Consider the following 16,781-nt stretch of genomic DNA (forward strand, 5'->3'; position numbering starts at 1 on the left):
TTATTTTCAGATGTCTGCTACTGTTTCTTCCTTTCTGTTCTAATTATTTATTTAGCCCTAACATTTCTATCCCACCAATTATTCGGCTTGCCATTCTCCATGAAAGTACACTTAAGAATCAAAGGAAATGTATTGACATTCATTACTGCTTGCCCAAAGTATTGGCAGTAAGTGGATAATTAATCCCAAGGCAACTAAGGTAAAAATCTACATGGAAGCTTTGTAGTGTGAAATATCTCAAAAGCAAAGCCACAGGCTCTCTCTCCATACCAAAGGTGCACTTTACCTGAAAAGTGTTTCCCTCAGGATCCAGAACCTCACAGATAACCTCTGAAGTATGCCTCATGATGTACCTGCCAGCTCGCAGCTGCTCACGCTTTTGAAAAGGATAGTATATATTACTGCTTGATTCATGGCAGTACACAGCTGAACAATCCTTGTCAATATAAAGAGAGCCTGTGTTTGGAGGTAACACCTGAAAGAGTAACAGAAGGAGAGAAATTATTAAAATTTTCTTGTTCAATATGTGGGACTTGGAAAACCATTTTAGGAAAAAGAATATCCATAGATCCTAGTCACAAACTGTGTTTGCAGGAGGAAAACATTAATCAAGGGAGGACTTAAGGTTTGGAAAGGGCTACTTGATAAAGAGGCAAACTGAATAGTTAGGATATCATTTCTCCTGTATCCTCATATCTTATCTGCTCACTTTAATATCTCTTCTAAGTAATTGTCTTATGCCCCCTTATTTCTAATACTTAACATATTTTAGCTGAGGTTACATACATGTTTGGCCCTATTCATCCTATTCTAAATGTTTGGGGTTGCTCATGATCTTGGATAAGAAGCATCTCTGAAAGGGTATAAAACTGTGCGATAAGTGCTCTTAGAAACTCATCTCTCCTCTCTCTGGTGGCTGACACAGTCCTTAAGTAATAGACTTCATGTAATGAATTCTGGTTCAAACAGATCTTTTTCTGAAATATAATTTACATATCATAGATTTACCCTTTAAAAGTGTATAATTCCATGGGTTTTAGTATATTCAAAAATGTGTGAAGCCATTATCACTAATTCCATAACACTTTTATCATCCCCCAAAGAAATGCTGATCCTGTTAGAAATCTTTCTGGATTGCTAGGCCTTAGGCCCTGGCAGCCACTAATCTACTGTCTATGGATATACCTATTCTACATACTTCATTTAAATGGAAGCATGTACTCTGTGGCCTTTTGTGTCTGGCTTGTTTCAGTTAGCATAATGTTTTCAAGGTTCACTCATGTTGTAGCACACAGTACTTTATTCCATTTTATGGATAAGTAATATTCCATTGTATGGCTATATCAGATTTTCTTTATTCACTTATGAGTTGGCATCATTTGCGTTGTTTTCAGTTTTGCTATTATTAAAGATGTTGCTGTAAATATTGTGTACAAGTTTTTGTGCAGATGTATGTTTTCTCTTGGATATATACCTAGGAGTGGAATTGCTGGGTCATATGACAACTACGTTTACCTTTTGAGGAAGTGCCAAGTTGTTTTCCAAAGGGACTATACCATTTTCCAAGTGACTAACCACTTTCCAAAGTGACTTATACCATCAGCAATTTCTGAGGGTTCCAATTTCTCCATACCTTTGCTAACACTTGTGATTATCTGTCTTTTTGATTACAGTTTTCTAGTGGGTGTGAAGTGATATCTCATTGCAGTTTGCGCTGCAGCTCCCTCACAACTAATGATGTTGAGCATCTTTTCTTGGCTTATTTGCTATTTGCATATCTTTGGAGAAATTCAAATCCTTTGCTCATTTTAAAGTGGGTTATTAGTCTTTTTATTGTTGAGTTATGAGAGTTCTAAGTTGTAGGGTACTCTGTACATGAGACCATTATCAGTTATACGATTTTCAAATAACATCTTCTATTCTGTAGTTTATCTTTTCACGTTCTTGGTGGTGTCCTTTGAATCACAAACTTTTTTTTTGATTTTGGTAAAGCTTGTATGTTTGGCATCATATCTAAGAAACTATTGCCTAATCAAAAACATGAAAATTTATATCTATGTTTTCTTTCATCTCTCACTTCCAGCACCTTCCTTGCCGCATAATAATCTACACTGGATGAAGAGGTGGAAGGATAACATTATCAGAAGAGATGAGAGGGATAAACTGACTTCAGCAACTTTCACAGTAACAAATGTTTGCCAGTGAGATCTTTGTCTATCATCTTCTAGCTTTTAGCTCTCAGTATCTAGTGACATTGTTTGCAATATTTTTGCTCTAGTGTCCTTTCTCCAGCAAGTGAAAAGCTGAAAGCAAGTCCTTTTAAGGCTAAAGGAACTGCATGCTGACACTGGATGGTTGTGTTTAAAGGGGAAATGCAGAAAGGTAGGGAAGGTGCTAACTGCTCCTCCTTGGCCTTCCAAGGACAGAGCTTTGCTTCAGCTAGGAGAACTGCCCTCCAGGGACCACACACACCATGTGCTCTGTCTTGTGCTGCTAGGACTTTGAGTAGAGTAGTGAGGACTGACTGGAGGTGGGAAGGATGGATAATGAGAATGAGGGTCGAGGCGGCAGGAGGTGAAGCTGCTCTGTTAGGCACAAGCCAAACCATCTAAGTGTTTCTAACACCCACAGTGCCTAGCACATAAGAAATCCTCAACTAACACATTTTGGTTTATAACCTTGGTCCAAAACTACCAAAGTTTTGCAAAACAAGCAGGACAATGTTTTTCTGGCATGGGATGTAAAAAGGGATGAATAAATAAGAGTTTGAGAAGTATATTCTAAAATGTTAGTATTATAAGAGAAAGGAAAGCAATAGCAGTGTACATTGCAGGCATTTTTACTGCCCCAGAGAAGTGGGTTTTCTCAGCTGAATAGACATTCATCTTTGGCACTTCTCATTTTCCTCGTAGACCTACCTGGTATGTTCCCTGTGGCTTTGCAATAATAGTTGTTCCATCTCCAAAGGTGGCACAGCAGCTACTGTCCTCACAGTTGGTGATAACAGTGGCATAGCGTGAGCTTTCTACCCGCATACACTTCACCTGCCTGGTGACAGTCCGAGGACCCTCGGCTACAAGCAAATGCAAGGTAAGCAGATCTGATAGGATGTAGACATTGCAAAACAGACCTCAGCCTATTGATTTTGCTGCTGTTTCCTGGCTGTCTGGATTCCTCACGGAAAAAACACAATTGTAAAGTCTAGAGCAAGTACTGAGAACTCCACAGGGTTGGAGTGTGGCCTGCTGTTCTTGTCAATTCATAATAATTCTTCCAGAAAAAATCTTCTTAATTTAGTATGCTGTCTTATTCTCACTATTTATTTGCAGGAGTTGAGAACATCTGATTTTTCAACTTGAAAAATTGAAAAGCATAAAATATAATTTAAGCACTCAGATATTCATCAATTAAAATTTATACTTTTTAATACATATGTAAAATAAAAATTACAGATAATATTGAAGTTTCTCCTTATATCTGGGCTTATTTCTATCTTGAAATTCATTTTTACACTTTTATGTACATATATATCATGAACAATATAAATGTGTGTGCTTTAAATGTATGTAAGCTATATGTTACTCTATGTATTTATGTAATTACTGTACTGTCATTCTACACCTGCTTTTTTCATTTAATACAGTTTCAAGACCTCGAACCATCTTGATCTATATGTATCCATCCATCTATCTATACATATATGTGTGCATAGATATATTTATTTGTGTGTGTATGACTCCCCTTAACAACCTTATAGTATTATTTTGTAGGAATTTACCACATTTTGTTTTTCTATTCTGCCATTGATGGACATTTATATTTTCCCAATATTTCAATATATACTCAATGCTGCAAGTCACTCCTCTGTATTTGTTTCCTTGTGCAAATGTGTATGAGTGTCCCTCTCTCTATAAGCAGAAATAAAGTTAGTGCATCATAATATGATATGCATGATTTTGTGGGTGGGGTGGGGAGATGTAGGTCAAAGCATATAAAGTTACAATTATACAATTATGTAAGATGAATAAGTATAAGAATGTAATGTATAGCATAAAAACTATAGTCAATAACTTGTATTGTATAATGACAATTTTCCAAGAGTGTAGACTTTAGGTGCTCATAACACACACACACACACACACACACACACACACACACAAACTATATGAGGTAAGAGACATATTAATTTGCTTCACTTAGTCCACTATGTATATGGATATCAAAATATCATTTTGTACATCTTAAATATATCCAACAAAAAACATTGACATTAAGGAAACGGAACTCACGGAATAACTTCTCATTAAAAATATTTCTTAAATTAAGGTTCAGAAGAGTGGAAGGGTTTTAGAGTCTTTGAGCAGGTTCCAGTTAATTAGCAGCTACAGTTTCCTTTTTTCCGATGCCACCTTTCTGACGAAAGACATGCTGAGACTGAAGACCTATCTGAGGTCACCTATTTATGCAAATTAGATGCCTTGAGGATCAAAGGAAACATCTGAAAGCTAGTATCTAGGACAGATGAATATGGTTATTAGGTTTTAGTTGCCACCAGTCAAAGACTATTACTAACCATCAGCTAACTAGAGCTGTTATCACTCCCATCTCTGTTGAGATAATGATCATAATAAAAGGTCCTAATGCATCCTCATATTCATTGCAGCATTATTCACAAAAACCAAGATTTGGAATCAGTCTACATGTTCATCAATGGATGAATAAATAAGGAAAATAAAGAAAATAAAGAAAATAAAGTAAATATAGGCAACAGAATACTATTCAGTGTTAAAAAAAAAAAGAAATCTGTCATTTGCAACAATATGGATAAACCTGGAGGACATTATTTTAAGTAAAATAATCCAGGTACAGAAAGACAAATAGCACACTTATATGCAGATTCTACAGAAGTTGAACTCATGCAAGTAGAGAGTAGAATGGTAGTTACCAGCCATTTGGGTGAGGAATTGGGGAGATGTTGGTCAAAGGATATAAAATTTCAGTTATATAAGAGGAATAAATTAAAGAGATATACTGTATAACATGGTGACTATAGTAAATAACATATTGTATTTTGAAAATTTCTAAGAGAGTAGATTTTAAGTATTCTCACAATTAAAAATGATAAGTACAAAGAACAAAGCTGGAGGCAACCGTGCTACTCAACTATAAACTATACTACAGGACTACAGTAACCAAAATGGCATGGTACTTGTACCAAAACAGCAAAACAGACACATAGACCAATGGAACAGAATAGAGAGCCCAGAAATAAAGCCACACACCTACAGTCATCTGATCTTAAACAAATCAACAAAAACAAGCAATGATGAAAGGACGCCCTATTCAATAAATAGTACTGAGATAAATGGCTGGCCATATGCAGAAGATTGAAACTGCACCCCTTCCTTACACCATATAGAATAATTATCTAAAGATGAATTAAAGAATAAAATGTAAAACCCAAAATTATAAAAACCCTGAAAGACAACCTAGGCAATACCATTCTAGACATAGCAACAGGCAAAGATTTCATGACAAAGATACCAAAAGCAATTGCAACAAAAGCAAAAATTGACAAGTGATATCTAATTAAAACAAAGAAATTCTGCACAGCAAAAGAAACTATCAACAGACTAAACTGACAACCTACAGAATGGGAGAAAATATATACAAACTATGCATCTGACAAAGGTTCATCCATGCTAACATCCAGCATCCGTAAGGAATTTAAACAAATTAACAAGCAAAAAACCAAACAACCCCATTAAAAAGTGGGCAAAAAACATGAACAGTTTTCAAAAGAAGACATAAACGTGGCCAAAAAACACATGAAGAAAAGCTCAACATCACTGAACGTTAGAGAAATGCAAATCAAAACCACAATGAGATACACTCTCACATCAGTCAGAATGGCAATTATTAAAAGGCCAAAAAGTAACAGATGCTGGCCAGGTTGCAGCAAAAAATGAATGCTTATACACTGCTGGTGGGAATTTAAATTAGTTCAGCCACTGTGGAAGACAGTGTGGTGATTCTTCAAAGACCTGAATACAGAAGTACTATTCGACCCAGCAATCCCATTACTGGGTATATACCTAAAGGAATATAAATCATTTTACTGTAGAGACACATACACACATATGTTCACTGTAGCACTGTTCACAATAGCAAAGATATGGAATCAACCTAAATGCCCATCAATGGTAGACTGGAGTAAGAAAATGGCATACATATACACCACGGAATACTAGGCAGCCATAAAAACAAACACGATCACATCCTTTGCTGGAAAACGCATGGAGCTGGAGGCCATTACCCTTAGCAAGCTAACACAGGAAGAGAAAACCAAATACCGCTTCATCTCACTTATAAGTGGGAGCCAAATGATGAAAACACATGGACCTATAGAGGGGAACAACAGATACTGGGGCCTACTGGAAGGTAGGAGGAAGGAGAGGATCAGAAAAAATAACTTATGGGTACTAGGTTTAATACCTGGGTGACAAAATAATCTGTACGGCAAACCCTGTTACATGAATTTACCTATATTACAAACCTGTACATGTACCACTTAACTTAAAAGTTTTAAATAAATGAATACATAAATAAAACACACACACACACAGACACACACACACACAATGAGGAGTGTGTTGGAGAAACTTTTGGCTGCTGGGTGCTGCTGGTCAAAAAAAATTTCTAAGAAAGTAGACAGATTTTAAGTTTTCTCACAACTAAAAATAAGTATCTGAGGGTAATGCATATGTTAATTCACTTGATTGAGTCATTTTGCAATGTATACTTATTTCATCACATCATATTGTTTATTATATATATATACACAATATCTGTCAATTAAAAGAATAAATTAAATTTTATAAAGCAAATATCAAAATAAGTAATGATGATAATAATAATACTACGAAATCCTTATAGACCCTGCTTTGGATTGCATGGGTTTTCTTTAGTTGGCTAACTTTACCAAAAAATTATTTTTCTTATGTGTATGCTCAGCAGTCAGTGAGGATTCTATCTAACTTGCGCTAAAGAGTTATAAAATACTGTCATGTACTCAGAAAATAAAACATACTTGTTTCTTGATCATCTGGCAGAATAATTTGATCTTCATAAACTTGATAAAAGGTTGTGATTCTGGTACCATCAGCATGATCCACTATCCGAGTACCATCTTTCCTTTCAACTATGACAACTTTGTCTTCTCGAGTTGTCATAACCTGAACATGAAGAGGCAGGACATAATCATTTGGCCACATGGTTAATCCCAAGTGTACTTATTTTTATCCATTGAATACGAAGATGGCACCATCAAAGTCCTAGTTATTTATTTATAGGCAAAGTTTTATCTCATCTACCTGATCTAACCTTCATAACAATCTTGGCAGGTACCCTCATTTTATAGATGAGGAAATTTAGGCTTAGAGAAGTTGAGAAGCTTGCTGAAAGTCATGCAGCAAGTAAGTATCAGGGCATATTTGAGGAAACACTTAACATCTGGACTGGGTTAACCCAGGTCTGTCTGGGAAAATGACCACAGGCCCTGTTTCCTTGGAAACTACGGAGTAACGATAAATGTGGCATATTGTGGCTGCCTTGTGTGCTGTGAAACCCCTGCTCTGCAGAACTTCCCCAGATGGGGTGAACTGCAAGATGGCCTGCAAGTGTCGGCCTAATGTCATCAGAGCAGTACTTGAAGATTGGTAGGGGGCAGAAGCTGTAGCCTCTCTGTGTCAAGTTGACCTGTGCATGTATCTGCTGCTCAGTGCCGCTGCATGCCTGTGAGCTTGAGGGGGATGAGAAGCGGTGTGCGTGGGTTGCTGCTGCTGAGCTCTGCACTGGGTTGACCATGGCTCTGTTGTGTTTGCCTCATAGTTCAGCTTTTACCTCTGCCCATTACTCCTTTCTCCCTCCTCCTTTCACATATATGTCTCTATTAAAATCTTGCACTTGGGACTTCACCTCAGTGTTTGCTTCTGGAAAGCTCAACCTGCAACTGCAGTACTGTAAATTGCATAATGCATATTTCAATCATTGGGCATTTTCTAAACTTACACTGTTCTAACTCTAAGGAACATAATGTTTCACTGAAGGTCTGGATGGACGTGAGAGTGAGTTTGCTAGCTGTTTTCTGACTCCAAAGTTCATGGCTATTGGGAGCAGGTGATTTTCACCTTTTTAGCTCTTTATGGTAGGTGGCAGTCACTACTTAAGAGAGAAATGAATGCTGATCATTATTTTAGGTTCTTATCATTGGCGCTTTCAGCCAGGAATGTATACTAAGAAATACTGCTGTGTAATGTGGTGGTTGAGAGCATGAGCTCTGGGGTTAAGCTGAGTTTGAATCCCGACTCCGCAAATGGCTGGATAGACTTAGGGATGTTGCTTAACCTGTTTGTTGTCTGGTTTACTCATCCACAAAATGGAGCCAACACTAGTATCTTCTTGGAAATGTTATGTGGGTTAAACGAGATGATGCTGGTAAAGTGCGTCACACTTGGCCATCATGTTAGTAATTATTGATAGCGGTTTTTTATCTAGTAGAGATATTTACATATTATGATTTAGAATTATTCAAACATTTCATAACGCCACATAAACAGTGACATTTTCTGGTCACCATAGAATAGGATAATCATTCTTAGTGGTGGCAATAACACAGTAACAAGGATATTTCTGAATGCCTGTTAGTGCCAGGTCTGGTACTAATCTTCTCAACAGGTAATGACTATTATCTCCAGTTTATGAATAAGAAACCAGATGAGAAACTTGCCAAAAGTTATACATCTGGTAAGGACTATGGCTAAGGCTTGAAACACAGGTCTGCCTCACCCCAAGGGCAGTGCTCATTGCTTTAGAATGTAATATTTCATGTCATTTTCAATTTTGTTTCATATGCCAGTTTCTTGAGATCTGGGACACAGTGTTGGGGTCTACATTCTGGCTCTACCATTTGCTGTGTGACCTTGGGCAAATTACTTAACCTCTCTGTAGCTTAGTTGCCTCATCTATAAAACGGAAACAATAGTAGTTTGTTGTGAGAATTGAGTGAGTTAGTATATGGAAAATGCAGAGAACAGGGCCTAGTACACAGTGAGTGCTCAGTAAATATCACTATTATTGCTCTTATTCTGTTGGGCATTTGGTGTTTAATTCATGCTTGAATCCGGGTTCTTGGATGTTGGTTCATGCTTCCAAAATGGTGATAGAGATGAATGAGGGAAATTAAAAGTTAAAAAAGAAATGTTAATCAAACTTGCATATTAAGCCAAATAATCTACCTCAGGGGCCGAATTAAAGTGAGTTACTTGAAGGAACAAAAACAAACATTAAAAAATCTCAGGAAACAAATGAACAAAAAACCTTTCTGAGATCATATGTGCTTTGAGTCTTACAAAAAAAGGCAACTAGCAAACAAAGTAAGAGATTATAAAATTATTTCAGAAGTAGGCTGAAGAGGAAAAAATATTTGGTTAGATCATGTAATCCATCTTAACAGCAAGCTGGCATTTTGCTTTTTACAGCAGCACATGGTTTTAAACAAGGGTAGGAAGTTCAGACACAAGAGTTAAGGCACTTAGGAACTTCTTCATTTTGTTTAGATTCAGAGGGTGCTGCAAATCTCCATATAAGATGTTAGAGGAATAGCTAAGGAATGGAAAGAGCTCAGTTTTTGTTCACAAACAACTGGCTCTAATCCTGGCTTCAGCACTTTCTGAACATGTACTCTTGATCACATTACTTAACTTCCTAAGGCTCAATTTCTCATCTGTGTAATATACATTTGGTGTGAGGGCTGAATGAGATAATGTGTATAAAAGTCCCCAAAGAAATCCTGGTAGATAGAGGGCTGGGCGTGGTGGTTCATGTTTGTAATTCCAGCACTTTAGGAGGCTGAGGCGGGCCGATCACCTGAAGTCAGGAGTTGGAGGCTAGCTTGGCCAACATGGCAAAACCCTGTCTCTACTAAAAATACAAAAATTAGCCAGGCGTGGTGGCAGGTGCCTGTAATCCCAGCTACACGGGAGGCTGAGGCAGGAGAATTGCTTGAACTAGGAGGTGGAGGTTGCAGTGAGCTTGCACTCCAGCCTGGGCGACAAGAGCAAAACTCTGTGTCAAAAAAAAAAAAAAAAAAAAATCCTGGTACACAGAAAGTGCTATTGTTCATTCCAGGAGTTTTGCTTTCATATAATAAACAGAACCATTATGTTCTGTACCACTAATTTGTCATGTATTCTTATGCTACAAATAAAGTTTTTGTAAAGTTTCTCTACAGTTTTGGATTCTTGAGTTATTTAATGTGTGTCTTATGTCTTTCACTATACCATAAGTTTTTCCAAATCAAAGGATCATGAACAAACTCCTTTCACCAACTGCAAGTGGGCACAAATAAGTAGTAATGAGACATTCACTTCCAGAAGCCTCTCACTTCCAGAAGATAAGACATTTTACACACATACATTCAGCATAAGGAAACACACAACATCATTAATCACATATATCTTAAAAGTGGCATAGAGAACTCATGAACTGCCGCTCACCTCAAAAATTAGCATTTTGTTCTGACGTGGTTGTGCCCACAACACACAAAAATAGTCCCTAATGATACTCTCCATTTGGCAAATACACCACAAGATGTTTTTAGATTTTGGAAAATGAATCCAATCATCCATCCATCCACCCATCCATCCATCCACTACTTAACAGACATTTATTGAAAAAATATTATCAGCTAGGCACTCTTTTGGGTGTTGTTTCAGAATTCTAATGACTTAGAAAATTTTGCAATAAACAATAGTTTGTCATACCGTTCCATTGACAGGATCTGTGGCCTGAAAGGATAACAATGGGGCCAAGTCTGCTATTCTTTCTAATCCTTTGGTGCCAATCCGATTTCCTTCAGGTGTGGTTGTAAACCAGGTGCCTATGTGAACCTCCACAGGAGTTACAGTTTGAACTGCCTCTGGAGGAGGGTCATGGATTTCACCCTTATGGGCCATTGATGACTGATTTTTGTGACTTTTTCCTGTGAAGTTCAAGTAAAATCAAACAACAACAATATAACTATAGTATCAATTATATACATCATTCACTATGTTTTGACACAGTACAAACTACCTCAGATACTGTGGCATAGACAATTCTAAGTGGTATTCATCAATTATATTATTTCTCAATAGGGAAAAGTATCAGGTTATGAATAGCGTAATTTTAGCACTTAAACCATGGCTAAATTCCCACCACTTTCCCCCAGACATACACATGCTTACACAGCTCACTGTCTAGGGCACAAAAAATATTCTGGTCAACTTCTGTACTCTTTTGGGTCTTGCATACTTCTCTCTGGGTCCCAGATTTTGGGTTTTGCATTCTGGTTTTTAAAGCCTACCTTTGCTCTCACTTATCTGTCAAACTTTCAGCCTCCTTTTGACATATTGGACTATAACAGTTATTAATTTTTAACTCTTGATTCCCCTGATTTTGCCCTTTTGTCAGTAATAACAGGAAACATCTTTCTTCAACCCTGGATCTGGGAAACCTCACCAGCCACGCATATCCCTGGGGAAAGGAGTTTGTGCAGTTTAATTAGTACATCAACAATTGTCTGATACATTTTCCTCTCCATCCTTTACCTCCCACTCATTTGGAACAGGAGGAGAGAACTGAAGACACCCTCATGGAAATCCTTGACCAATATTTCAGTTGCTCTATCAGGGTAGACATACTCCATTTCCATGAATAATAATGAGTAATCTGTAGATGAGACTTGACAGTGTTATCACATCTCAATAATGAGGTAAACTCAGACCCTGAAACAAATTGCAAGTAATGATAGTAAAGGAATGTTAACTCTTGGAAGATTCTCCAGATTCAAACCATGAAATGTGCAGCAGGGCATGCATCTCGGCCTAACTAATAGGGACTCAACTAATGGGAAGAACCAAAGGCAGATAAATCAGGTTGAGCCTTTTCATTGCCCTAAAATTTGATTTGGACATATTTATACTTCTAGAATATTGGTAGAGAGTGAAAATGGTATCTCTTTCAGAATAATTCCTCTAGAAATAGTAGGAAGTACTTTAGGAATTATCTTTTTTTCTACATTCTCCCTTTTTCTCCTATTTCCCTCCCCTCTCCTTCTGTTCTTGTTACTTTTTCTAATCAAAAAAGGTGAGCTATGGAAAGGGCATTCCAACCTAAGGAACATAAGAAATCCAATGGGGTAAAGAATAGCATGGTATACACAGACAACTACTAGCAGACCAGTGTGACCAGATGATACATTTCAAGCAGATTTTGGTTGAGTGAAGGGACAGGAGAGGCAGGCACTGATTCAATTGAGGGGACTTTAGCAGTACGTTAGAGACCTTGGAATTTTTCCTACAGGTGATATTTAATAACTAAAGTGTTATAAGAGAGAAAGTGAGGTATTTGGAAGATTAGTTACATGCTTTTGGCAGGAAGATGCAAAATCAATACTAATAAAAGCAGGAAGAACAGTTAGAAGGTTTTAAAGTATTAGAAATTCAAGTTGGCAGAAGAGATAAACAGGTACAATTTTGATACAAACGTATATTGGGGAACAAATTTGGATATGAAAGGATGAGGATGGCGGTGAAAGGATAAGAGAAAGAATCACATGCAGATCCTGAAATCTTAATCATCTATTTTCTTCCATTAAGTATATGGGTCAACAAAGCAAACTGGCCAAGGATCAGCTCAAAGGTAAGAGGAAGGAAACAAGCAGGGTTGGAGTTCCATTTTCAGCAACATCACAGACTAGATACCAATAATTCCACTGAAAAGAACCATAACTGCTAGAAAACATCTTTAAATCAGTCTTCTTGAAAGTGTCTCTGAGCTGGCAACTGTAAGTAAGATCAGCACAAGCCATGGACTAAGTAAATGTAGGAAACCAAAGAGGTAAAATAGCTCTGAAGTTGGATTTTGTCCAGTGGGTTTTTGTCAAACTGTGTGATTCTGAGTATTTGTTTTCTTAGCATTGTGGGACTTAGGCAGAAATGAATGCCAGAACCTGCACAATCTGGATGGAAGGTTTGATATGAGGCCCTCAAATGACTACACTCTCAGACTAAGTGTGAATTATTAACAGAAATCATTCGTGTCTTTTCCCACCCCACTCTAGAACTGTCAGAAAGCTTGCCTGTGTTCAAACTTGGTGCTGAGCAGAGAAAACAAGAAAGTACTTAAGAGGTTGTATAACCACAAGTAGATCCTTATATAGGTTTGAAGTGAAAATTCATACCACTTGAGTGGCACCCCCAGAAATTCCTTAAATTAATAATTGAAAGTGATCCAAGACTGTTGGTTCCTCTATCAACTGCTAAAGTCCTTTCTGAAGCCAAAGTCCTTTATAAAGAAATGCACTATTGGCCAGGCACAGTGGCTCACACCTATAATCTTAGCATTTTGGGAGGCCAAGGCAGGAGGATTGCTTAAGCCCAAGAGTTTGAGACTAGCCTGGCCAACATAGTGACACTTCACTGCTACAAAAAAAAAAAAAAAAAATTGCTGAGCATGGTGGTGCATGCCTGTTGCATGGTGATGCAAGCCAACTTTTCAACAGCAACATTGGAAGCAAAAGAATATAAAGGATATTGTCAATGTACTGAGAGAAAATATCTGTAAGCTAGAATTCTATACCTAGTGAAATTATCTTTCAAGAATGAAGACAACATAAAGACATTTTAAGAAAATATTTGGTATATAATAAACGGACTAAAACATCTAAAGACAAGTCCCAGCTACTCTAGAGGCTGAGATGGGAGGATTGCTTGGGCCCAGGAGGTTAGGCTGCAGTGAGCTGTGATCATGCCACCACACTCCAGCCTGGGTGACAGAGTGAGACCATGTCTCAAAAAAAAAAAATGCACTTTTATACCAGCTCAAGAATTTAGAATTAAAGCAATAAGAAAAAATTATCATCTCATAGTCAAAAAGTACCGAGACACAATGAAACAAGGCAATTCAAGTGAGAGCCAGAAGAAGCAACAGAAAATGGAATTAGATCTATAATACTTTAGATATTGAAATGATCAGACACAGAATCTAAAATGCATACTTTATGTGATTCCAGAAATAAAAAGGGGCCAAAAATATGACTAAAAAGAAGACAGATTATAAAACGAAACAAAGAAGTGTTAGATATTAAAAAATGTAATAACTGAAATTTAAAAAATTAACATGCAGATTTAGCAGGAGACAAAACACAGCTTAAAAGAGAACTGAAAGACTTAAAGTAATTGTTTAGAATGAAGCTCAGAGAACCAAAGCATAGAAGTAAAAAATAAATAAATAAAAGTTCAAGGCCTCTTAAATATGTTTAACTGGAATTCCAGAAGCAGAGAAGAAAAAAGAAATGGATCAGAAACAATATTTGAAGAGATAATTATTGAGAAATCTCTAGAATCAATGAAAAACACAAATTTACAGATTCAGGAAGCTCAATGTATTCCCACTTTGATAAATGAAAAGAAATCCATACCTAGTCAAATTTATTGAAATTGTAATAAAAAATCACAGGGAATATTTTAAAGGCCGTTAGATTATCCTCAAAGCAACAACAACTTAAATGACAGCCAACTTTTCAACAGCAACATTGGAAGCAAGAGAGTATAAAGGATATTTTCAATGTACTGAGAGAAAATATCTATAAGCTAGAATTATATACCTAGTGAAATTATCTTTCAAGAATGAGGACAACATAAAGATATTTTTAGAAATTATTTGATATACAATAAATGGACTGAAACCCCTAAAGACAAACATTTTCAAATTGAATTATTAAAATATTCACCTATTTGCTGCTTATAAGAGACACATTTAAACATAAACCACAGAAGGTGAAATATAAGTGTGGAAAAAGTTATACCGGTAAGGTATTAAATAGTAGCTGGTGTAGCTATAATAAAATAAGCAAAATAGACATTAGGGTAAAAAGAATCCTAGAATAAAGAGTCTTTGCAGGCCAGGCGCAGTGGCTCCCAGCACTCTGGGGGGCCAAGGCAAGCGGATCACTTTAGGTCAGGAGTTCAAGACCAGCCTGGCCAACATGGTGAAACCCTGTCTCTACTAAAAATACAAAACAAAACAAAACAAAAATTAGCCAGCTTTGATGGCACGTGCCTGTAATCCCAGCCACTTGGGAGGCTGAGGCACGAGAATTGCTTGAATGTGGGAAGTGGAGGTTGCAGTGAGCTGAGATCACGCCATTGGCACTCCAGCCTGGGCAACAGAGTGACACTGTGTCTCAAGAAAAAAAAAAAAAAAAGAAAGAAAGGAAGTCATTGCATAATGATGAAAGGTTAAATTAGTGAAGATACAATAATTCTAAATGTATGAATATCTATCATCATATCCTTAAAATATATAAAGAAAAATGACAGAACTATAAAAAAGACATATTTATTTCACAAATTAAGAAATAATGATTTAATTATAAGGAACGCAGCACCAAAGAGATTATTCTATCTTTTCAGGAGATTTAAACATCCTTTTGCTAAGTAAATTGATGTAGTAGATTAAAAAAATCTGTAAAAATATAGCATAGGGGTTGGCAAATTGTGGACTATGGACAAATAAGGCCTGCTGTCTGTTTTTTTACAGTCGGTGAAGTAGTAATTCTTTTTACATTTCTAAATAGCTAATAGAATCAAAAGAATAGTAATAATTTATAACATGAAAATTATATAAAATTCAAATTTAGTATATTTAGTGCATATAAAGTTTTATTAGAACACAGGCTTATTTAATAACATATTGCCCATGGCTGTTTTTATGCTCCAATGGCAGAGTTGAGTAGTTGTGACAGTGACCATATGGCCCACAAAGTCTAAAATAAACTTTTTCAGAACTTTGAAAATTAACCAAAGAATTGTAACAATCTGAGGAACAATTCAAGAAAAATGGCTGAATCTCAGCAGGAACAGTTGCTTTGTGGTTTTATAACTTAAAAAGTTTTTTGATAAAATATTATCTATAATATTTCATTTAGTTGATGTAATATCAATTAAATTAATATCAATTAAACTGTGATAAAAAGAAATGAGCTATCAAGCCATAAAAAGACAGGGAGGAATCTTAAATGCATATTACTAAGTGAAAGAACCTGGTCTAGAAAGGCTACATAAGGTATGATTCTAATCATATGACATTCTGGAAAAGGTAAAACTATACAGACAATAAAAAGGTCAGTGGTTCCCAGGTGTTTGGTGGGGTAGTGTGTGTGTGGTTCAGGATGGGTGGAATAAGAAGGGTGAATAGGTGAAGAGGGATTTTTAGGGTGGCAAAATTATTCTGTATGATACATGAGACATAGAATGTACAACACCAAGAGTGAACCCTAATGTAAACTATGGGCTTTAGTTAATAATAATGTAAGATTGGTTCATCAGTTGTAACAAATATACAACACTAAAGCAAGATGTTAATAATTGGGGAAACTGTGAGCAGAGTAAACAGGAACTCTGTGCACTTTCCACTCAATTTTTCTGTACACCTAAAACTGCTCTAAAAATAGTCTATTAATTTAAAAAGTGAGTGCATCATCTTGGATGGAAGGGCTGTGAAGAAATCTGGGGGACACTGTGCTAGAAGCAGAAGTCCTCCAGAACCAGGGTAGGCTCTTAGAAAAATGGCTACACAGACTAGTCTTATATCAAGTCCTCTGTATCAACAAAAGAGGGAACCCTTGAGCCGAGAAGTTTGGAAAGCTATCTGGATACTTCTCTAACCAGAAACCTTCT

At 36.6% G+C, this 16,781-nt stretch overlaps 1 protein-coding gene across 2 annotated transcripts in view; it reads right to left on the bottom strand.

Moving 5' to 3' along the window:
- The window catches only part of SPAG17 (sperm associated antigen 17), a 231,618-nt gene that overhangs the window by 51,537 nt on the left and 163,300 nt on the right, over positions 1-16,781 (bottom strand). For both annotated transcript variants that reach the window (XM_057302678.2, XM_034929773.3), the window contains exons 29-32: positions 10,824-11,041; positions 7,091-7,235; positions 2,919-3,073; positions 287-475 (exon numbers count right to left, since the gene is read on the bottom strand). In XM_057302678.2, the coding sequence (XP_057158661.2) occupies positions 287-475; positions 2,919-3,073; positions 7,091-7,235; positions 10,824-11,041 (707 nt within the window). The remainder of the gene's footprint in view (positions 1-286; positions 476-2,918; positions 3,074-7,090; positions 7,236-10,823; positions 11,042-16,781) is intronic.

This window comes from Pan paniscus, chromosome 1 (genome assembly GCF_029289425.2).
Source record: "Pan paniscus chromosome 1, NHGRI_mPanPan1-v2.0_pri, whole genome shotgun sequence".
NCBI classification, from domain to species: Eukaryota; Metazoa; Chordata; class Mammalia; order Primates; family Hominidae; genus Pan; species Pan paniscus.